The sequence below is a fragment of the Brachyhypopomus gauderio genome, unplaced genomic scaffold (assembly GCF_052324685.1).
Source record: "Brachyhypopomus gauderio isolate BG-103 unplaced genomic scaffold, BGAUD_0.2 sc140, whole genome shotgun sequence".
Taxonomy (NCBI): Eukaryota; Metazoa; Chordata; class Actinopteri; order Gymnotiformes; family Hypopomidae; genus Brachyhypopomus; species Brachyhypopomus gauderio.
The window spans coordinates 369,669-392,936 of NW_027506961.1; the positions used below are offsets into that span (position 1 = coordinate 369,669).

Consider the following 23,268-nt stretch of genomic DNA (forward strand, 5'->3'; position numbering starts at 1 on the left):
GTGCAGGTGAAGTCTTGCTCTTATTTATTGGCAGTGTGTGACTCAAGATGCTAAAACAACAAGTAGTTTTGCATGCGATCAACTCCAGCGCCGTGCACGTTGCCGGAGCAACCGCTACCTTCCATCCCATCTCTTGTATCCATGATTACAAGGTTGCTTGGTGCAAGTGCCTGGGACTTTTGCCCAATCCTTTTTGATGGTTGGTTGGTTTCGGGTTTTTTTAGGTGTTTTTTAGGTTGTCCACGGCTTGTCAGTTTGGGGAAACTATGACTAAGACTATTTGAGATTAGTGTTTGGGTTTTATTTCTTCCTTTTGAGGTACTGAACGTGTGTTAGCATGTCTGAAGTGGTCACTACAGTATGTGTGTGTGTTACTAACCAGCCTTTACTCTTCTAAATTGATCGATTCTTTAACTGTTCCAGACTGTTTGGAATGTGGCGTTGGTGGTGTTGTGGACTACGCTGATCTCTGATGTTGTCCTCACTGTTCTAGAACCCTAGCCTTCTAGTGTTCTAGAAGGCTAGGTTTCTGGAACACCCAGGTTCCGAGGTCACGTGTAGCATGTCTGCACGCACTGAACTGTCGGCTAGCCTGCAGGAAGACAGCAGGTAGTACGTGGACCAAGTTGACTTGACCTTCGGTTCAGAGACGCGTTTGTGTGCATGTTTGGTTTCTCCCTTAAGCCATCTTATAACCCTGAAGGGCTCTTTTTCTGAACCAATGACCAATGACTCTTACCTCTGTTCTATGGTGGTGTAAGGTTTGCTTTTGGGTTATAAGCTATACACAGCATAGTGGTGAATAAAATCACAACAGGCTAGAAAATAAAATAAACAAACCGGATTTTACAGGCTGCAGTGTTTATATAGTTTCTGTTTTTCTCTGTAGTTATTATTCACAACACAAACCAGATAGCAGGTCCAGATGTTGCGTGAAGTAGTCCTGGCCTGTAGGTTCGTTTCTGAGGACCAACTGTAATTAAAAAGTAACCGATGGTCAGATATTATGGTCATCAGATGTCATCTCGGGTTAATATGAATACGAACACCATACAGGCATTAAAAACGGGCATTACGTTTTATTGATTAACAGCCCATTTTACACCTGAAGGCAAGTGAGGCAAGTCGCACTATTTAACTCATTATTGACTGCAGAAATCTACAAATACTATTACGATTAAAAGAAAATGTCTTAAATGTCAAAAACGGTAATTGTATTTTTCTTGCATGGTTTAACCTAAACAGCGTCAGTTTGAGAAGTTCTAGAATAGTAACAAAATAAGAATCTGTAAATCAGCGTGAGTACGAAACGGCTCTTGGCCCCTTGCACCGTTTGCTAATATTCCCACTCAGGACGCATATACTAATACATTAATCCACGTTCATAACGCTACAATAACTCCTGTTTCTCCACATAACGTCATGGTTGTGCACTACTGATCAAAATAGACAAATCAGTCTTTACAGAATTCAGTATGTGTTCAGACTGTCCTGTACAGGGTAATATTTAAATGATTTTTGTGCTCATGCTGGCTTCCAAATCTCATAGCAATGAAGCTACAATAGAAGAAAAATGTCTGACACCAAACTCTTACTACAGAAACACAAGCCCAACCAAACAACCTAAGGCCTCCAGGGGTGTGTGGTGTGTGTTGTGGTTGTCAGGTTTTCTGTCGACACCCAGAGCGTAGGAAGGGTGACGCGGGTCTTTTGTGTGCGTTTCGTTCTTCAGGCACGAAATAAACGCCTCTACCTTCTATTTACTGCCCTCTCTGGCCTGTTTTTGAACTCGCACCGTTTACCTGTTCCAAACACCTTGGTCCACACAGCACCCAGCTTCTGTTAGCATCCATGTTTGATGATGAAATTAAATGCCAGAACTTAATAACTGACGATAAAAACTGCACTGAAGCAAATTCATATTAGACCTGTATCCCAACCAAAGGGAGCCAGTCAAGTGTACATTTCACATTGGGTTTAATACAACACACAGTGCCTCAGAAAGCAGCCCTCACAGAAGAAAAGATTCATATGTTCAGCATGTACACACCTCACGCTGAATACGTCACGGGAAGCATCTGTAAAACACCCTCGGTATAAAAAGAGGAACACTGGCTGATAGTAACCACACGAAGGTGACCAAGCTCCCGCCTGCCAATACACACTCGGACGACGACCCGTACTGAAGCCCAATCCTGCCATATACACGATACGCACGCATTTGCGTGTGAAAATTATCTGAGGATCAGCAGATAGGAGTGATGTATGAACGTCAAATCCCAAGGAAGATCTTGCAATGGATCATTTTCATCAGCAATGGAATTGTCGGATTGGAAAAACCGAAGGTCCTGGAACATGTTCCACTGATTCTGACCCCAGAACAGCGCTGCACTTCAGTCGGGTCACTGCTCAACTACAGGACTGCAGAATTCAAAGGTCTGTAGAAAGAGAGCTGTACGCTGCTCCAGCTGTGGCTCTGTTCCTGGTCTCACTGGTCATGGTGAGTGTGTGTCTGAGCAGTCGTCAGGTCAGTTTTGGCCCTTGGTTTGCGAGGGCTCTTCGGGTCTTTGCTCCGCCCCCTGCTGGCTTTAAGCTCCGCCTCCCACTGCTTTTTGACCAGCGTGTACAAGCGCATGGTGGCCTGGGCGTCCTGGACCTGGTAGAGACACACAAGACCAAACCGATCTTGATCCACAGAGAAGCAGCTGCTAATGGACCAACATTTCAGAGTGAGGTGAACTAAAAGTGGTTTCTGAGGGAGAAATGGCACGTGTGTGTGACTCTAGAGACACTTACGGAAGAGTGTTCACCCTGTTGTACTTTTACATTCAGAACCTTCTTACACAGAACCCTCAGTGCAGGACGCCCACTCTGAGAACCGGGGGGGAGAGAAAGAGAGAGAGAGAGACGTTAACAGAGAAATACTGATGCAGAACATGTTATGGTGTTCAATGAAATCAATGTTAGCAGGTTCCATTTGAGGAACTGTTCCTACATTTGCAATCTTCTTAAACGGCTTGTATTTTTGTGTATCTCTGATATTCTTCTTTGGGTGATCCAACAATAAGATCTGCACAAAGGGGAATGGAGACAGTTAGAATAATTCAGGCACTTTGAGCCTAGGAGCCACAAACATGAAGCACTGTACCGTTTAGACAACACAGCACACTGTACCTTTAAGTCATTATGTATTGCATGTCCCACTAATATTCTTCCCTCCAGAATCTGAGCCACTTCCTGCTGTACTGTCTTGAAATCCTCAGCTGAGAAACACACACCATCCATCAATAGCAACAATAACACCAGCAAAAACAACATATATTTACACTGCATATTTCTACATAAATATAATACGATTTCAATACTGTTTTCAGTAACACATAAATGCATTTTTTTTTTCAAAATACAACATTAAAAACTGTGTCACTATGGCGACAGGGTTGGCAGGAACAGCCGTCCCGCATCTCTAACTTCCTCCTGCTCACCGTTTTCGATGTCGGCGGGGCGGATGCCGCTGACGGCCGTCCTGTAGTCGGTGACCCGCTCCGTCGGCTGCACGTACTTGTCGTAGACGCACTTCCCGAACTGGTTGACGAGGGAGACGCGCGCCAGCATGCTCTCCTCACCGTCCGGCCCCACCCCCACCATCTCGCAGTCGATGGCAACAGCTCGTGTCAGACTGTCCGTCACCATGCCGACCAGCGAGGGGGAGACAAAGGCGGGAAGGAAGGCACATTTGACGTTAGACTGTTAACGGTCAAGTAGAAATAGCTTAGCTAAGATTTTTCAGGTTTTCTTTATGGGAAATCACGATTGGATTTAGACCATCTAGCGAGATTTTCTTCTGGAGATCTGTCACTATAGTTACAGCCCTAAACAACCATATCTGATTACTGGTTTCAGAACTCTGATTGGCACGCGAGTAAAACATGCAGGAAGGCAGATCTCCACAACATGTGATCCAGACCAATTAAAAGAAACCCCACCCTACTAATGTAGCAGCAATGAAAATCCCACATGAAAGATGACGGTAGTCTTTCCGAGCGCTGAACCTGCAGCTCACAAATGAAGATGCATGGGTGGAGTTTGCACAGGCCATACCCCTCGAAGGCGTGTTCCTTGATGAGCGTTCTCTCCACATGCGCCTTCGTCATGCCGCTCCTCTTCCTCACAATGTCTGCTGCCTCCGCCCCCACCGCGGCCTCGATGTCGTCGGGGTCGACGTCATCAAACCAGATATCAGTCCTAGGCAGGTAAAGGCACGATTAGGACATCATAACCCCACTGAGATGAGGGTACCTCGTTTTGGTTCTGACACTGAGAGCAGAGAGGAGGACATTACAATGCTAGCTGGGCAGCCAGAAAACAACGACAAACCATGATGACATGACAGCTAAAGCAACACTTCCAAAAAAGGCCCCTCTGATGGCTTCACACGTCTATAGATCCCAGCAAATGGGCCCCATTACGCACTCTGTTGTCTTCTCCTCTTCAACCCTCTTATTCTTGTTCCGTTTCTCCAGCCGCTGTCCTCCATCCACTGCTTTCCTCTTCTCGGCTGTGGGCTTGTCGGGCTGCGAGGGACCGTCCCCGTTCCGCTGGGTCCTAGGCTCCGCCGGTCTCTCCCCATTCGTGCTGGGTGAAGGTGTCTCTGCGTCTCCTTTCGGCCCGTGCTCGGCTTGACGCGGGCCTCTGTTTGGTCTTTGTGCTGCGTGTGGGCCTTTACTCACTGCCGAGCGAGGATTCAGCGCTTTGACATCCAGCTCCTCCTTGCTGTTCTTTGCCTTGACGGGTCCCTCTGAGCTGAGAGTCTGCAACATGGAGAAACCTGCCTTAATTTGTATAACCCAGCACCTCTGGGTGCGACACTTCATTACATTATCCTGATTCTACAGACTGTTCTGATCTTTATGTAATATAAAGAAAAGCACGTGTACCATGTCTTGTCAGTACGTTTACTGCTAATGATCAGTGTCCATCTTCCATCTTCTCTTAACATGGGACATTTTTGCCCATTTCAAATGACAAAACTGTTTTACGGTTGACATGTAAGGGAGTCAAACGACTTACTCCAAGAAGCGCCTTCCAGTTAGCGGAGAACTCCAGGGCGTCTTTAGGTGGCACACACACGCTGCTCTTCCTCTCTCTGGGCTTCTTCTCCACGCGCTTGTAGAAGTGTCTCCTTCTTCTCTTGTCTTTCCCATCACCACTTTTAGCTTGTTTAGTTTCACCACATGCAACCGACACGTCTTTTGGCTTCGCTTTGGACATTGTAGAGGTAGACTGTGATAAATATATGTAGCGGAACAAAGGAAACCCAATATGGTTCGGTGCTGACGTTTCTCCTACATCTCTGGCTAACTAACACTGGCTAGCTAACATGTCCAACATTCACCAAAGTGCACTTTGAAGTTGTTATATGTAATGACGATGAGACATAACATGCAAACCACCTTGAAAGAAATTTAACAACGCAAAGGAATGTGTCAGCTATTAAAAACAACCAGATAAAAACGGGTTATATACTAGTAAAGCACTGAAACGTAGCATTTCTATACCACGCAAGATCCATGCTGCCAGCGTTTCCGCCGTGTGTGTGCAACGCTTAAACGGGTCGTCCGGAAACCACTCAGCGCCCTCGCGTTCCACATGGGATTTTGGGACAAACGAATTTCACTTATTGTTTTGAAATGTATTAATAAATTTGGAATAGCAAATAAATTAGAACGTAAATAACCTTTATCGATATTATGTGATCAGTGGTGTCAGTAATGCGTTACTTAGTAACGAGTAATATAACGCGCTACTATTTCCAGTCCAGTAATCAGATTAAATTACTTATCCACGTAACTGTGCGTTACTATTTTTATTTTCCCTAGTAAAATATATATTTTTGCTTTCTTCTTGGCTCAGTTCTACTTTTGCGTCTGACCGTAGCGCTCGACTCCGCACGCTGCGCGCGACCCTGTGAGAGCGCGAGCACGTTTTTACAAGTCATTTTTTTTGCAGTGTCCTCCCGTAACGATATATGGTAGTGTAAAGAAAAACCTCTCAAAAACAGGGGAATGAACATTTACCTGCAGAATTTTAATGTTGCTTTGTGTTCCAGGTAGCCTACTTAAAATGCTTTAAATTGTAATGGTATTTAGTTTCACAACAAATAGCTGTCTGACTGAACAGTTCGCTTGCATTACGTTTACAAATAAATTTACAAATAATACCGCGCAGCTACACAAACGTAATGTCAGGAGATACTGTAGCGACTACTACTCCTAATGGACAGACACTTGGCCACTCATTTAAGTGACACTGGGGGGGGGGGGGGGGGGGGGGGGGGGTAAAGTTTACCTCCTCGGGATTTTTGGATTAAGCAGTTTCTGCCTCGGTTACCGAACCTGCTTCAATACATTGTCACTGTTAAAAATGCACTTCCAATAAAGTGAGTATTGGAAAAATTAATTTTGCTGCTGAATGTAACTACTAAAGTAACTTGTAATCTAACGTAGTTACTTTAAAAATCAAGTAATCAGTAACGTAACTAAGTTACTTTTAAAAGGAGTAATCAGTAATCGGATTATTTTCAAGGTAACTATACTATCACTGTAGGCTATGTGATTACCGTAACTTAGTTTCCCCACGTTTGTTACCAACAGTATTATTTTAATGGCTTAACATGAACACTAGATGTCAGTATATCATTCCCCCGGTCTATCATGTGAAGTCTGTTAACGTCTTTACAGACTTGACATCCTCTGAAGAAAGCTTTAAGCAACGCAAAGCTCACACTTCAAAAAATAGTTTTTATTTGAAATTCCTGTATTATATATCAATACTGTTGTTTAATGACTCATTTATGTACAGTACACACAAAATATCCTTTGTACAGAAATAATCTACAAAACAGAATTCAATACAAGCAATTCATTCACCCCCCCCAAAAAAACAACAAAGAATGAACTCAAATTACAAAAGGTCATTGACCCTTATCTTGTCTCAGAATTCACATTAAAAACACATTTTTGTTTTACCCCCTGTAATATTTTAAACAAGAAAATGGAATGCTGCTGAAACTGCTTTTTATTGAATCAATAAAAGTTTTAACTATCTGTTGTAACAAAATAAAACAATAAAACACAATCACAAACACTAGTAAAACATTCAGTACAGTGTGTTGCGCATTCCACAGCCTTCCCAATCACCTTCAGGTTTGTCAAGAACATCAAGGAGGCCTGACACTCCCACCAGCTTCTAAAACGCTGCATATAAACACACTCAAAACAGGAAGTCAAAACAAGTCCAACGATATAAATAAGCAAAATAGAATAAAAGTTCAAATCGATGAAACGACCATGAGGAGCAACTGAGGACTGGAACGATGCAGGCCTCAGCACTGCAGTGCACTTCAGCAGAGGGCACTAGCTCGGGTGCTGCAAGTGCACTTCAGCAGAGGGCACTAGCTCGGGTGCTGCAAGTGCACTTCAGCAGAGGGCACTAGCTCGGGTGCTGCAAGTGCACTTCAGCAGAGGGCACTAGCTCGGGTGCTGCAAGTGCACTTTAGCAGAGGGCACTAGCTCAGGTGCAGCATGTCGATTCATGTTCCCTCCAGGAAGGGTCACTCTCCACTCAGGGCTGCCCCCTTGAATTTTATTCATTGACATGTTGAGGCCTCTGGCCCTTTAAAAGGCGGGAATGACATGAACACCCCCCTACCATCACTACAGGTAAAAACCAGATGCCAAGAGTGCAGTTATGACTTCTGACGTGACAACAGGCTCCGCGTGGTGATGTGGCAACTGAGAGACGCAAGTCTCGCACTGCGAAGACAACTCTGATGAACACACACACACACACACACACACACACACACACACAAGCGTGAGGGCAATAGTGGGTGTAGGGGGGAAAACATGTCCACCTCATTAACTACAGTACAGTTCTACTCCCATGTTGTGATCTTGGAGAACACATGCGTGTACTGAATAATGTTAATGGATATAAATCAACACTGAGACCACCAGAATACTTTAAAAGGAAGTCATGAGTATAGCACACCTACAGAGAGAGAGCGTGAGAGTGAGTGAAAGAAAGAGCACAAGTGAGAGAGAGAGAAAGAGAGAGAGAGAAAGAGACAGAGACAGAGAGTGAGTGCGCGAGTCTGGTCAATAAAGGAGATCCTCTCTGGTCTACAACTGAACAGGTCCTCATTAGGCCGGTCTATAAAGTAGACCTCCAGTACACTGAAATATAATAGAGCAGCTCCTCATTAGACGGGTCTGAAGAAGATATCTGAACTATAATAATAGGTAGAGCTCATGGGTATAATCTATAATGGAACATCTCCTCAAAGACTCTAGTATATAGAGGAGTTCATCAGTAGACTGGTCAATAACTCCTCAACAGACTGGTCTACAATCAAGAAAACTCCTCGAGAGACTAATCGTTAATAGAGCTGCTCAACAGATCAGTCTGTAATGATGCAGCTACAGGGCAGCGTGGTCTAAAGAGCGACTCCTTGGCAGGGTGGAGTATCGGAGCGATTCATCGGTAGAGCGGCCGGTAGAGCAGCTGGCCGCTGTACAGGCGGCGTTTGAGTTCCTTCCAGAGCAGGCTGCGCTCTCTCTGCGAGCCCTTCATGAAGCCACGGTTCTCCTGGGCCCGCCGAGACAGGTACGGGACCACCTCGTTCACAGGACCGTATGGGACATATTTATACACGGGGAACCCAGCTTGACCTGCACACACACACACAGACACACAGTTCAAAGCCTTTAGTTATATAATTTTTGCTTCACCCATTACCCATAATTAAGGAGAGATGATTGTGTTCAATGTTCACCAAGAGGGAAGCTGATCTGGTCGCACATCCCCAGCAGCTGGCCGAAGTAGACCTTATTCTCCCCCGGAGACACGCCCATCTCATTCATCCTGCACACGCGACACCAACACCATGGATTAACACACACGCACACACACAGTAATATTGTTTCCATTCTGGGTCTATGAGTGCATTAACTCACTTCTCTAGTGTGAATGTGACGGTGTTCTCGTTGTGCGAGGCCACCATGACGTTAGCCATCCTGCTGCGTTCGATCTCCTCCAACACGTACTCCAGACACCTGACATGAAACAGCACAGGAGTGTGAGTGTGTCATTCTGTGGGACACACAGCCATTACACACACACCTCTGGTTTATGACTTTTGCTCATAACCTACCACACACACACACACACACACACACACACACACACACACACACGAGACAGGACTAAGATGGAGGTTGTAGCCAGCGGGCTGGTGCGTGTGTACCTGTGGTACATCCTGTTGGTGGCCTCGTAGTCGGGGTTGATGGGGTCTTCGTAGCCGATCTCGGCCGCGCGGCGTCTCTCCTGGTGCATGTAGGCGCCGCGCACGAGCTTGGCCCCGAAATACCAGCCCTCCCGACGGGAAAGCTCCACGTCCACCATGACGTTATCATAGGCCTCCTGCACACACACACACACACACAATCACACACACAATCTCTAGAACTCTCTTCCCGAGGAGCGGAGACATTTCATCCTTGTACAGCTTCAAGAAGAGCCTCAAAACCTTCCTGTTTAGAGCTGCATTTAGTTAGGGAACTTCAATGGTTCAATTACATTATACTTAATTATATTGATAATTACGTTTTATGTTTGTTCTTCTAATTATTTTAATAGTTTTGCCATTTTCCTTTCTTCCATTTTAATAATGTCATTATTATTTTATTAACTTATTTTATTATGGTTGTTTTCTTCTATTTATTTTGTAAAGCATTTGAGTTGGATATATGTATGAAAGGTGCAATACAAAGATTATTACGATAAACAATAACCTCATTTATGTTCCTATACATGTGTGTGTGTATATACATATAGATTATTACAATAAACAATAACATCATTTATGTACCTATACGTGTGTGTGTGTGTGTGTGTGTGTGTGTGTGTACATACAGTACAGGTCATAAGTTTGGACACACCTCATTCAATGCGTTTTCTTTATACGTTGTGTGTGTGTGTGTGTGATACCTTAAGGTAACACTGATAGGTGTTGAAGATGATGGGTTTGTGTGTGTTGAAGATCCTCTGCATCTCCAGAGTCAGTCTGCTAATGGCTGGCTGGAAATACGTCTGCTCAGCATCCACCATCAACCTCACGCCGCTCTCTACAGCATGCTGCAACACACACACACACACACACACACACACACACACACACACACACACACACACACACACACACACACACACACACACACACACACACACACACACACACACACACACACACACACACACACACACACACAAAAGTGCCGTTATATAATGTGGAATTTTCCACTCCATCTCCAGTGCGCTCCAAAGCACACACGCACTAAACACATCGGGGCACCTCTATGAGTGCCGAGGTCTTGAAACATTCGTGTCTTTGATGAGATGTGCTTTGTTTTAACTGTGGTCTCAGAAGAATAGAGCTTGTGGGGTCTAATGGAACATGTTCCTCTTCATTAGTGTCAGTTGGCCGAACTGTCCGTCGGTGACCAGCACAGGGAAGGACAGGACAAGCAGGCACGGGACCCAGACACCACGGTTATGCCACCAGGAAACCCCACCCTGGACCCCAGACAAGAGTGGCACTGGCATGGCTGAACGCCCCAAACGGACCACAGACAGCCCCAGCAGTCCCAAACATACACCAGCTACAAACTCACCTTTACAACTATACCCACAACCCCCAGGGCCACAAGGCCACTACAACAGTCCCAAACATACACCAGCCACAAACTCACCTTTACAACTATACCCACAACCCCCAGGGTCACAAGGCCACTACAACAGTCCCAAACAAACAGGCAAACTGAGGGTAACACTGAGCTAATCAGTCACCATCAGTTTCCATAGTAACGTCCAGATAGGGTAAAAGTAAGGGAAGTTCTGACCTACAAACTAGAGCCCCACACACACACACACACACACACACACACACACACACACACACACACACGCTACGGATACTACACCAGCAAACTGTTCACACCCGAGAAAAAACAGAGAACACGATCCACACACTAGATGGTAAGAACGTCTGAACGATCATGTGAGCCCTGAATAATCATGTGAGCCCTGAACAATCATGTGAGCCCTGAATGAAGACTAAGTTCTGTTGCACCACTGCCCTGGGAGTAGATCCTGTTTACTCCAGCTCAGCGTAGGAGTGATCGTGACCAGCCGTAGTGTACAAGTGCTCCAAGAACACACAGACACCCACAGACACATACAGCAAACAGACAAACGTGCACACAGTGCAAACACACACACACACACACAAGTGCGTCAGCGAACAAGAGCAACAGCAGACTCTGTTTGACCAGCAGATGCACACAGATCATTGAAGAGCAATCACTCCACAGAGGAAGCAAACACACACACACACACACACACACACACACACACACACACACACACACACACACACACACACACACACACACACACACACACACACACTCAAGCATACCCACCACCCCACACACATCAATGTTCCCACCTCCACAAACACACTCAAGCACACCCACCACCACAAACACAGAGACCACAGATACACACTTACCATCTTCCACAAACACACACACACACACACACACACACACACACACACACACACCTTGGCCAGGACATCCAAGCGCTGCAGCATTCTCTTCATCTGACGCTCCTCTTCCTCAGTAAATCTGCTCAGCAGAGGCTCCAGGTGACCAGTCTGCAGGGACGCAGGGACGCAGGGACGCAGGGACACACACAGATACACACAGTCACTGTGTGTGTAATAGTTACTATTACATGCAACAGTGATTGCATGTCTAATGATATAGTTACTCTGTGTGTGTTTATAGATGTATGCGTATGTGTGTATACATGTGTCTGTGTGTTTGTAATGATGGACTTGGTTGTCAAATCTGGATGTCCAATCCAAACCTGGTCCTGGAGTTCATAATGTCCACTGTCCTCACAGGCCACTGTCATCACACCTGTCCCAGGTAACGGGAGGGTGGAAAACCTGGAGTAGCTGAACTGATGTAAGTAGTGTGTGTGTTGGTCCTGTTTTGGTGCTTACCTCCACATTGGGTACCACCAGCAGGTGGGAGATTCTTGTTCTGTCGTTGATGAGGCTATTCCAGTCCAACAAGTCTATAGTCCTACACACACACACACACACACACACACACACACACACACACACACACACACACACACACACACACACACACACACACACACACACACACACACACACACACACACACACACACACACACGTTGAAACCCTACTAAAGCCTATTATGTCCACAGAAACCTTCTCTGTAACAGTAACTATGGTGATAAGAGTGCTCCATTACCCAGAAGATCCCAGTTTCTCTCCGGTGAACCAGTTCTCGATGTCCTGCTTGGCTCCCACTCCCAGTTTGGCTAAATTGTCCTAAAGAGAAGAGAAACCGGAATGTGAGTATACCAGACGTGGAGACCAGTGGAGGTTCAAGAATGTCTGAACTGGGCGTGCCAGACTGGGACCAGCAGGTCTGTTAGAGGGGTCAGGGAGGGGGGAGGGGGTTATAGAAAGGTTATAGCCGGGTTATGAAGGTTCATGCAGGCGTACGAGTGCCAGATACCTGTAGCTCCTCGAGCTCAAGTTTCTGCTCCAGCACGGACATTCCGTCCTTCCCCTGCTGGGCAGCCAACAGGCTAAAGAAACGCCTCCATTTCACTAGCACCTCCGAGAACTGCAGCTACACACACACACACACACACACACACACACACAAACAAACACAAACACGAGAGAGAGAGCGAGAGAGAGAGAGCGAGAGATTAAACAGGTTTAATCTCAGTCAGTTGTAGCTACGGGGCGGTCAAAACACACGCACTAGATTTAGACAGGTCGACAGACCAACAGGAGACACAGGCACAACGTTACCAGGAACTGAGGCCGACCCAGAGCAGTCATCTTAATGGCTGAGAATCCATCCACAGAGCTTCCAGCTGCAACACACACACACACACACACACACACACACACACACACACACACACATTTATAGAACTTCTCAGACTAGATCATGGGTACTTGGGCTGAACGGAGGAGAAGACTGTGGGACAGTCTCACCAGACGCTTTGATGCACTTGATGAAGGTCTCCATGTGCTGGTCACACTTGGCCTCGTCGGCGTAGAAGTAGGTGCGTGCGCTGATCACGCCGCCCCGCCGGTCACCAAACTGCCGGTGCGCCTTGTACTTCTTCTCCCGGTGATCGACCCCTGCGCCACAGCCAATCACGCACCGGACTGAGTGATCTGGTTGATCGCCACACCTTTGACTACAGGTATGACCATGCAATATTGCGTTCCCATCAGAATAAACTGAATTGCAATTTAGGCATGATTCGGTCATGTGCTCCTCTTGAAGGGCACTGGAATGTTTATTACCTATTACGTCCCACAATGCACCTCAGTAGATCTGGGCCAAACCAAGATAAAGATAATTATCTACTGTATCTCAGAGCAATTTAGTATTTTGCATTTGTCAAATCTGTTCTGTGTACATTTTTATAGTTTACTACTATATAGTTTATAGTTCACTACTATATAGTTTATAGTTTACTACTATAAACGCACAAAACACACCGTTGACTCATTCTCATTTATTAAAATGAAAATGATCAGCTACTGTCTTCTGCTCCGAAATCATCAGTAAGTGCTGGAGGTCCGATTCAGAACCAAAACACTGGACCACAGGGAGATGTTTCAGACACCCTGACTGAACCAATCAGTACGGCCCCTCGGGAGACCATGAGGAGGTAAAGCCCAACACGGACTCAACACCCAGACACTTGTTAAAGAGGACAATCAATTTCCCCATTTAGAGGTGTTTGCGACTGCAGTTTTACATTAGACGACTGCTGAACATTCCCTGAACAATCATACAGCAGCATCTGGATGGAGCATGAGGCCTTGGTCCAGATAAGGAGCATGGGAGATTAATTTGTGAGATTACTGCGAGATCATCATACTACCATGGTGAGATTAAAGCGAGATCATGACATTGTCCCGATTTACCACTTCGTCTCACTAGCTTTTGGTTAAGTGCTCAGAACCTACGAACACTGAGAAAATACAGCATGCAGTGCACCCAAGAATATGAGTTCTGATGACAAATGATCCAATTTGGCAGCATCCACTGACTTAACAGTCATAGTCAACGCTTCATGCTTCTGGTCTTTGTTCTGTACTGTGGATGACGACCCAGTAAAATCAGACCTGAGCCAAGCAAAAACTCATGATCACATGGACTAGAACATGGATAAATACCTGGGTAGGGGTGGAACTTTGGTCAGACATACACATTACAGCCATCGTATAATCACATCCTCAACTACAAGATGATCCCTTCAAGACGCTATATTTTAATTAACTCCTTTAAATCGTTAGCGTTTTGTCTTACAACACGTTGAAGTTGACCCTTGTCTTGCACACACACACACACACACACACACACACAAGAGGGTTAAGTGAATTCTATGATTGTTAAACATACGTACCATGATTTTCCTTTTCGGCCTCGGAAACACAAGAACTGCGAGAGAGAGAGAGAGAGAGAGAGAGAGAGAGAGAGAGAGAGAGAGAGAGAGAGAGGCGGGAATGAGTGATGCAATATTGTTTCATATTGTTGCAAGGTAGGTATTGGGTTTTCATGTCCTTGTAAATCAGACGTGAAGACCAGCACTTAGCAAGCAGCTGTAACCTTCCCTGACCCTCTGCTCACGTGTATGTAACACACACACACACACACACACACACACACACACACACACACACACACACACACACACACACACACACACACACACACGACGAGGCCAAGAGAACGGGCCAGCAGACCAGGCCAAACCGGTTAGAACTGGCCGCTCCAGGCAAAACCAGAACACACCGTTTCTCAATCTCCTAGCCAAGCAACTCCATCAAATCCACCATTGGAGCTGATCGAGTGGGAGTGGGGGGGGGAATAGTGAGGAATAGTGACCCTAATTATTACTTGTTGATTACTGTTTGATTGATTGTTACTCTTCAGTACTTCAGCACTCTAGAAGTTCTGACCAACTGTTCCTTCCAGAACTCTAACAGATTGGTTTAGGTGTGGTACGTTTTCAGCATCAAAACGTCTTTGGAGTGACTGGAGCAGCTCAGACACACACACACACACACACACACACGTTCAAACAGCACTTTAACCGGATCCCACGACACCCAGGAACGCACGTCATCATGAAGATCAGGTTTAGACAGAGGAACCCCCTCACCCCCAACCACTCTATGTTAGCCATGAGACAGAACATGTGTCTAATCTTCAGCAACACTGTGTGCAAATTCTCAGGTCGCTGTGCGTCGCTGGAATGGCCCTGGAAAAGGGCACAGCGTCACTGCATGTTTGAGGACGGTAGATAACACTAAAGCACTGATAACATTTAAAAACACCACCACCCAAGAAACCCACAAGTCCTGAACTATGGACCCCTCCTTTCACTGAAGCACTTGATGAACTTAATGCTGAAAATGTTCCTCACCCTCTGGAAGTAATAATGCCTCTCCAATTAAAGCTCTTAAACTTCTTTTAATGGGGTTCCAAAAGGAACACCCAACTAACACTCCACATCTCAGCTTACCCAGAACACCTTATATAACGCAACATTAGGGGGGTGTGTTGTAACCCACTACTCTACCACACTCATGTGACCAGGAAAGGGTGTGAGAGGGGTGTAAGCACTTGCCTCCAAAATAAACCAATCAAACAGGAGGCCTTGTCCATAAGGACCAATCAGGAAATAAGAGCTAGAGTTTCCGTTTTCATAGTCGATTTTTTTTTTTTTACGTTTGCTGCGATGTCAGTGTTTTAAAAGAATGTTAAAGGAAAGAATTTAAAGAACAACTTGTAAAGTATGTAAACTGTAAAGTTTAGACTCGATTTGTCAGGATGTTGTTTCACAACCACTTTGTGAGGACGCACGTGGATACACAAACTGTTCTTGAGCAGAAACGTGATCCCAGGGTCAAATAATGCGGAGTTGCACTGCAACAATATTTCTGAGATGGTTTCATATCAGTCTTGGTTCCCTCTGTGGGCACGGGTGAACGTTGGCCAATACGGTTGTGAGACCAGAATAGATGACACACTCCTCATGGACAGGAGTGGAGGCCACGCCCCTCAGGGACAGGCAGAGACACCTTCCCAACACCCAGTGCCAACACACAGGTCGGATTGGTAGGGACGATCTGAAGCCAACTTGGATGACGCACGCTCATGTAGCATTTCTGATGGTCATCAGCATTGACTTCTGGATTTAGCAGTATTCTAGTTCAACGGCATCATTGACACATAGACCCTTATGGGAAATTTGAAAATGCTCAAATTTTGGACATTAAACTAACAAATGCCTATAAAGACCTATATTTAGGGTGTAACATATAAAGATGCTCCCAAAGCACTTCAAATTAATTAAGAAATTTGTTAATTTACATTACCCTTCAAAATTGTACAGGTAAAAGTAAACACATACTGCGATATACAGTACAGTACCACCATCTTGTGCCTGTCTGTGTCTTCTGTGAGACACTGAACTCTCAAACGCACTTTCCACGAGAAACTGAATGCTATGCCATAATTTTTAATGCGAACGATAAAATTAGGGTAAACTCCAACTTTGTAGAGCACATTTTCTATGAAACATTGACTACCAATGGAAAAAGAGCTTGCAGATGCAAACAAGCTTCAATCTCACTACTGCAAACTTTCAATGACCAGTACTGAGCCTACCAAGACCAGTACTGAGCCAAACCAGTGACATAGGGGTAAGCAACGCAATTGCCTACACTGGTACCAGCATCCCATTTAAAGCCACCACATGGTCCAAGTTAATACACTCACTCCATCTCCTTCTTCTCTGCCTCCTCCTGAGTAAGATCTTCCTCCACGCTGTAGTCCAGCACTGACCCGACCCCGAAAGCCTGGTTCTTCTCAATCAAAGGCTTGATGGAGTCCTGGTCTTCCCCTGCCACAAACTGCCCGTAAAACGTCATCTTCATAAGCTTCTCGAAAATGCGCTGGCCAAAGACCCTCTTGCTCAGGTCCATCAGCTGAAAGGAAACAACGACAGCGATAATGTATTAAATATTTTAAACCGCACTTAGTGTTGAAGTCCAAACAGGCTCCCACCAGTTCTACAGCTGCTATAATTTTGACATTCGACAACTTATACTCTGAACCATCTGTTGCTCTATAAAATTCTCTATTCACGTATTTTTTCTTATTTAATATTAGTTACAAGTTACATTACGGCTTGCATCAAAATAGGTACAAGCAGCAAATATAATCGCAATACGATTTTATTGCCAAGACCGCGCAGCCCGATACGGATATGGAGTGATGCTCCAACGGTACCACAGTAAACTACATAAAGAGTTCACGTATGTGGAGCAACAAAAAATAAATCAAACAACTCCAACAAAAACTGCCTACATAATGTCCGTCATTACACGGAAATACACCTCTCATCTACAGTCATCTAAAAAAACTCACCTCCTTATTCCTGTCGACAATGAAGTCAAACGTGCAAAGTTTGAAAACCAATAAACTTCGCAGTAACTCGAGCGTGTCTTTACTCTTGTAAGCCTCTTGGGTGTTATCGAAATCCACGGAGATCTTTTTGGTCTGATCAACCTTCCTCTTGCTTATCAGATCCACCTCGCACGGCGTCTCCACCAGCGTGCACGCAGGCTCGAGCGCGGCCAACTCATTTTTCTCTTGAGGTCGGGTCGATGATGACCGGAACCGGTTTGCCGCATATTTCACGCGGATCAGTTTATCCGAATTTGCCCTGGCTAGAGCAGGTATGACTTTGGCGAACGACATCGGAGGTGAATATTATCGCAAAACAGGTCTCCTATCAGTTTCCTCTGCACGGGTGAATGCGTCCGCTTCGTAGAACGTTGAGTGACGTTTGTTCATAGGCGCGTTCTAGAACATGCAAATATATTAATGCGCGCGAAACGCGATTGGCGGCTCGGCTCTGACGCGCTTCACGCACTTGGATGCCGCTTTAAAACGTCCACGCGCCCCTTCACGCGCAGCTGACGGCTGGAGTGTGGAGCAGGCGGATCGTCCTGTTACTGCTGCAAGTGTGATATTGAAACGCCAAGAGTAGCCGCTTTATGCAGTCTCAAGTCTGTAGCTTTAGACAACTTTTCGTATAATAAAATACTGACTTTGTGCCTAGAGTCTATATTTATACAGAACTAACTTTATAATGTGTTAAGATAGCTATAGTATCGTTTCGCCTGTTGGACTGTCAGATGACGGACACCCTATATCACAAGGATGTCCCTGTCAGTAGATGCGATATCCTGTACTTGTAGTATGTTTTTTAAAATATGATGATCGTAATCCCAAAATAATTTACCTGGCAAAAACTGAAACAATGTAACCCATTTAAAAAATTGTCACTGATATCGGAGCAGACCTGTGTTGACAGTTGAAACACACCCGGCGGTGATCTACGACCGGTCTGGCTTGAACAACGCAAATGTTGGTGTTTTATTTTTGTTTATTGTTTGTATCATTCTTCAAAAGTCACAGAAACCACAGAAGCCACAGTTCGTCTGTAGGTCGAACTTAGTTCGTTCATAAAACCAGGTTTTAGCATTTGCTTCTGTGTTCTCGATATAGGAATGAAATATTTGGGACCTCCATAAAATGCAGATTTCAAATACACGGTATAAATATAATGACATAATGATGACTTGCCCAATAAATATAATTGTTTGTCTACACCCAGTCTGACGTGAGAATAAAACTACTCATAACAGCCACGCAATATGAACAGATCTGAAGTCCAGCAAACGATCCCTGAATTTACAGTTGCTTGATCACTTCTGAAGTCATCGGCTCATCAAGTTATATATTAACTCTTTTGTTCCTTCTTGTGTTCCGTGCTGTTGTTGTTTGTAAATTCCTGGTCCCATAATTAATAGGAGCTATAAGTGTTTTTTTCCGATGATTCTTCTTCACATTATGAAACAGCCTTTATACAGACATCAAGTGGCCTGCATGTTTCTGCACTAAAGATTTGTTAGATGACCGCCTCCATGTTAGCCACCTGCTCTATGGAACATAACCTGACTCAGTTGAAGACTACAAAACAATTTATTTTATCTCATGAGAGCTGCACTTATTGAAAAAATTATATATATATAAAGGACCACTTTTGTTTGCCAGTTCTTATTGGGAAAAAGTACATACTGCTAATTTAATGCATCTTGTCTGATGAAATCCAAACCCAAAAATGTAACAAACTTTTTTTAGTTTTAAATCTTATTTTAGTACATATGACACAAAATGAAATCTGATTTTGTATGTGACATTTGTAAATGTTTATAACCCATTGACACAAGGTCCTGTTTTCCTGAGGAACAAGGCAGCAGCCTATAATGTCCTACAGCGCCCCCTAGTCAGTACTGCAGGCAGTATGCGCATGTCCATCACAGTTCCTGCTGAAGCACCAACTCCTGCACCTCACACCCTCCACATGTGCCTCCCACATTCGTCCTGCATCCAGGGTCAGACCCACGGCCCTCAGCAGAACCTGCCTTGGGCTCTTTGAAGCTGGATCTTCGGTCTGGAGGTCAGTGTGAAAATCTCCAGGAAGCAGATGATGACCTGATGGAGATGGTCACCATCTGAAAAGGGTTCCAGTGTAATGGAGAGGGACGCACAGAGAAGGCTGGTGAAGTGTCATAGCATCTCTATTATGGATCTAGTTCTTTGGGTGGGTGATCAACACGTGTTATTTGGAATCCCCTGCTCAAGATAGGAATGGCTGCTTCTCTATTGAACACACTTTCAGTTATATTTAATTGTTTTGTGTTTGGCTTTCACGCAAACCATTTAAAAACGTCCAGTATGTTTTTCTTTCAGTGATTCAGCATCTTCCCTTGATCTGGAATTTGTTTTCAGCATTTGCATTGTTATTTACCTGCTCTTAACACAGGTGACCAAGTAATCCTTCAGGTCCACAGCATCTCCTGTACTAATCCACATGGGTGTGTGTTTAAGATGATGGCTGGCATCAACTGGTTCAGTACTAGTCTTCTGTACTGCTTTGAGAAGTGTTCGAACAGACCTACAAAAAGGCTGTTTGGATCTTGGTGTTGTAAATGTTACAATCCTGTTTTAGATACGTCGCACTGCTGCCCTCTGGTGGCTAACTACATGATTAACATGACTTCACAACGCAGGCTATTTTCATGATTCTGCATTGGGGAAAAATAGGACCGTGCAAGGCAACTGGAGAATCATCAATAGCACAGTTAACTGCATGAACAGGAACAAATCGAATATGATTTAAGAAAATGAATCCAGTCATGGCCTGGCAGTTAGGGAACTGGTCTTGTGACCGGAGGGTCGTGGGTTCGATTCCCAGACAGGCCATGAGGTGAGGTGCCCTTGAGCAAGGCACCTAACCCCAACTGCTCCCCGGGCGCCAGGGCTAGGGCTGCCCACTGCTCTGGGCACGTGTGATCCACAGCCCCCTAGTAACAGGCATGAAAATGGGTCAGGGGTTAAAAAGGTGAGAAGACCGGGGGGCGGGGCATGTGACGTCATGGGGATACGGCGACGGGGCGTTGACATGTGACGTCATGGGTAGACGGCGACGGCTGATACCAAATATTACGGAGCCCGTAAGGTGACATCATGTAAAAAATATAATAACGAGTGGCCACGACTTACTAACGCGTGCGAACAAGATAATTAAGTATTACTTTATATAAAGCCAGGTTTACCTTCCATGGGCAGTCAGTTCGCGAACGTCCCTGGGATCTGCTTGCTTTGCTGTGAAAAAATAAACTTTGTTGCCGCGTGTGAAAGGCGACATTAATATCTCCCACGCGTTAATAAGTCGTGGCCACGCGTTATTATTTTTTACATGATGTCACCTTACGGGCTCCATAAAATATAGTAAAATCTATTAATTTTTTTTTTTACTGTCTTGTCAATGGATTCAATGTATGGAGCCAGATCCTTAAACGCGAGAGGCCGCTTTCGCCATTCCAGATGACTCAGTCAAAACCATTACGTCTTAATGAACCAATAAATACATCAGCGGTGAAAATAAGTGTAAAAAATACCAGGTTCACGTGTTTTTATTTTCTAACATGGGCTAAAGCACAGAGTAGACTCAAACGACAAGCGTTTACAACTTCATCTTCAACGTTTTCAGCCCTGTCGCGAATGTTATCCTCACCCGTCCCTGGATTCACCAGTTACAACTACAGACACTAGAAAAAAAAATCTCGTTTCTTATTTTATGTCACCGTTAACTACACGGCAGTAACTTTGTTTTACCGCAAAATATGAAAACCATTGAAACCATTAATAACCCAATTAAATCCACTGGTAAATGTACGATCTTGTAAATGTAGTGGTAAATGTATGATGTGGTAAATGTTCGCTCTTCTGTCTTGTCACCGGTGTAGCACGGTGTAGCACTAGGTCCTGCTTCTCGTCCCGCTTAGCAGTAAATGAATAACATGAATGAAGAACGTTGGTATGATTGAAACGCTATTTGGCCTCTATGATGGTTCTGGGCGGAAACTGCTGGCCACTGTGTCATTGAAATAGCCGATTTCGGAAGTGTTCTGTTTGCTTATTAAGTCAATATGATAATTAAAATATATACATATAACCTCCCGACGCCCCCCCCCCCCCAAAAAAAACAAAAAACTCATCGGATCTACACGATTCACGTAGGTCACCCTTTTCAACTTCAAAACGGCGAATTTCGCCGAAAGGTGACAGATTATCATGCCTGTAGTAATCACTAGTGTGTGTGTTCTGACTGCACAGATGGGTTAAAAGCGGAGGACAAATTTCGATTGGGGTGTAAAAATCACAATTGACAAAATATGGCTCATTTCATTACGTAGAGGCTCACTCATAAAACTGAGGTTTTAGTAGTGGGTCTGGACAAGATTAGACCCCTGGCACTAAATTATGACAGACCCAGAAATCTCCCAGCACTATTCCTTGTTTTATTGCTTTTTTTAATTCAGTCATCGAGATACCCCTATAGCCAAACAGGAAAGACTCACAAATGGCATTACATGCTTGTATTTATTAACACGGGTTTAACATAGGAATACGTGAGCAAACTGTGAGGAATACAAGGCATAACGCACAATATCCACGATGGGGGTAATATTTTCTGGATTGCATGATGATCAGAGTAAGTCCCTGTACCCCTAATCAGTGTCTGAACAGCGAGGATCCCGCAGAAGAGTCGGCTGATGATCTCAGGAACGACGGTGGGTGGACGCGCCGCCAAAAAGCAACTTCAAACGTCCCGGCTACTCCTCCTTTTCGTAATTGTGTTTAATATGTTTCCACAATTTCTGAAACGGTGAGAAAAAGGTAGTCAGATACACCGATCGCTATTAGACAGCGAGGTTAGGTGTTGCGCCCAGGTTAACTAACTAGACTGCGCATGCGCCAAATGTACGTAGCGATGAGCTAACTAGCCAACTACAACGACCGAAAATCAACGTCGCGGGCTGTTTGTATCGCTTTTTTCGTAATTATTTTACAACCATGTGTTTGTGTTCACGATGTCAGTGTTAAGAAAGCGAGCTGGTTCATCTGCGCTGGCCAGACCGCCGCGTCCTCTCACGGGCACTGTAAGGTCAGTGTGTAGCCGAGACTCGATTAAAGCTCCCGGAGAGAGACGGGACTACTCACCCCTCGGTTTAAATGATCAAATAACGCATCTCCGGCCTGATCAAACACCCGCTCAAACACCACGGCTCCCACCATAATCGTTACGACGAAAGTCGACGTCCTTTTGAACAGCAGACCGTAGACCTTGTTCACCAGCGCCATGACGGTGGGTGTGTCTTGGACAGGAAGAGGCGGGGTCTTAAACGTGAAGCCGCATAAAAATGACAATTTTTTATTTGCGATGTTAATTATTATGTACGTTCACCTTGACTGCCGTTAATGCATTTGTGCGTGAGGGAATGAACTAATGAACCGCTTTGACTCTGGTTTTCAGACCAGTTTCTTACAATTTTAATCCATGGTTTTTAAATCAAATCTGAATTTAATGTACACTAAAGCCATTCAAACACAGCAATTCAGATACAATATATAAATC

The 23,268-nt window shown here is 44.8% G+C and overlaps 3 protein-coding genes across 3 annotated transcripts; all 3 read right to left on the minus strand.

Moving 5' to 3' along the window:
- Positions 1-81: 81 nt before the first annotated feature.
- rexo4 (REX4 homolog, 3'-5' exonuclease) lies at positions 82-5,624 on the minus strand. Its single transcript, XM_076994372.1, has 8 exons — positions 5,071-5,624; positions 4,474-4,811; positions 4,102-4,245; positions 3,486-3,679; positions 3,175-3,263; positions 2,996-3,070; positions 2,797-2,871; positions 82-2,656 (listed from the first exon to the last, which is right to left on the minus strand). The coding sequence occupies exons 1-8, from the start codon at positions 5,269-5,271 to the stop codon at positions 2,489-2,491; spliced, it is 1,284 nt and encodes a 427-aa protein (XP_076850487.1). The 5' UTR covers positions 5,272-5,624; the 3' UTR covers positions 82-2,488.
- Positions 5,625-6,780: 1,156 nt separating this feature from the next.
- Positions 6,781-18,074, minus strand: prodha (proline dehydrogenase (oxidase) 1a). Its single transcript, XM_076994376.1, has 14 exons — positions 17,643-18,074; positions 16,992-17,200; positions 14,611-14,645; positions 13,181-13,330; positions 12,992-13,056; positions 12,687-12,803; positions 12,417-12,496; positions 12,134-12,215; positions 11,687-11,779; positions 10,051-10,197; positions 9,308-9,483; positions 9,018-9,116; positions 8,837-8,925; positions 6,781-8,732 (listed from the first exon to the last, which is right to left on the minus strand). Exons 1-14 carry the CDS (start codon positions 17,973-17,975, stop codon positions 8,539-8,541), a joined length of 1,869 nt encoding a protein of 622 aa, XP_076850491.1. The 5' UTR covers positions 17,976-18,074; the 3' UTR covers positions 6,781-8,538.
- A 4,139-nt stretch (positions 18,075-22,213) lies between these two features.
- Positions 22,214-23,020, minus strand: uqcr10 (ubiquinol-cytochrome c reductase, complex III subunit X). Its single transcript, XM_076994395.1, has 2 exons — positions 22,854-23,020; positions 22,214-22,510 (listed from the first exon to the last, which is right to left on the minus strand). The coding sequence occupies exons 1-2, from the start codon at positions 22,992-22,994 to the stop codon at positions 22,466-22,468; spliced, it is 186 nt and encodes a 61-aa protein (XP_076850510.1). The 5' UTR covers positions 22,995-23,020; the 3' UTR covers positions 22,214-22,465.
- Between the last annotated feature and the right edge of the window lie 248 nt (positions 23,021-23,268).

Bases quoted from the DNA above. Each gene is read 5' to 3' on its own strand.
- prodha (XM_076994376.1), bottom strand. From the start codon at position 17,975: ATGTCGTTCGCCAAAGTCATACCTGCTCTAGCCAGGGCAAATTCGGAT. The intron at 13,331-14,610 runs GTACGTATGTTT...GCTGTGGCGCAG, and splicing joins GGCCGAAAAGGAAAATCATG to GGGTCGATCACCGGGAGAAG. The intron at 11,780-12,133 runs GTAAGCACCAAA...GCGTCCCTGCAG, and splicing joins TGGTGGTACCCAATGTGGAG to ACTGGTCACCTGGAGCCTCT.
- uqcr10 (XM_076994395.1), bottom strand. From the start codon at position 22,994: ATGGCGCTGGTGAACAAGGTCTACGGTCTGCTGTTCAAAAGGACGTCG. The intron at 22,511-22,853 runs GTGAGTAGTCCC...TCACCGTTTCAG, and splicing joins TTGATCATTTAAACCGAGGG to AAATTGTGGAAACATATTAA.
- rexo4 (XM_076994372.1), bottom strand. From the start codon at position 5,271: ATGTCCAAAGCGAAGCCAAAAGACGTGTCGGTTGCATGTGGTGAAACT. The intron at 3,680-4,101 runs GTATGGCCTGTG...GGTGACGGACAG, and splicing joins AAGGAACACGCCTTCGAGGG to TCTGACACGAGCTGTTGCCA. The intron at 3,264-3,485 runs GTGAGCAGGAGG...TGTGTTTCTCAG, and splicing joins CCCCGCCGACATCGAAAACG to CTGAGGATTTCAAGACAGTA.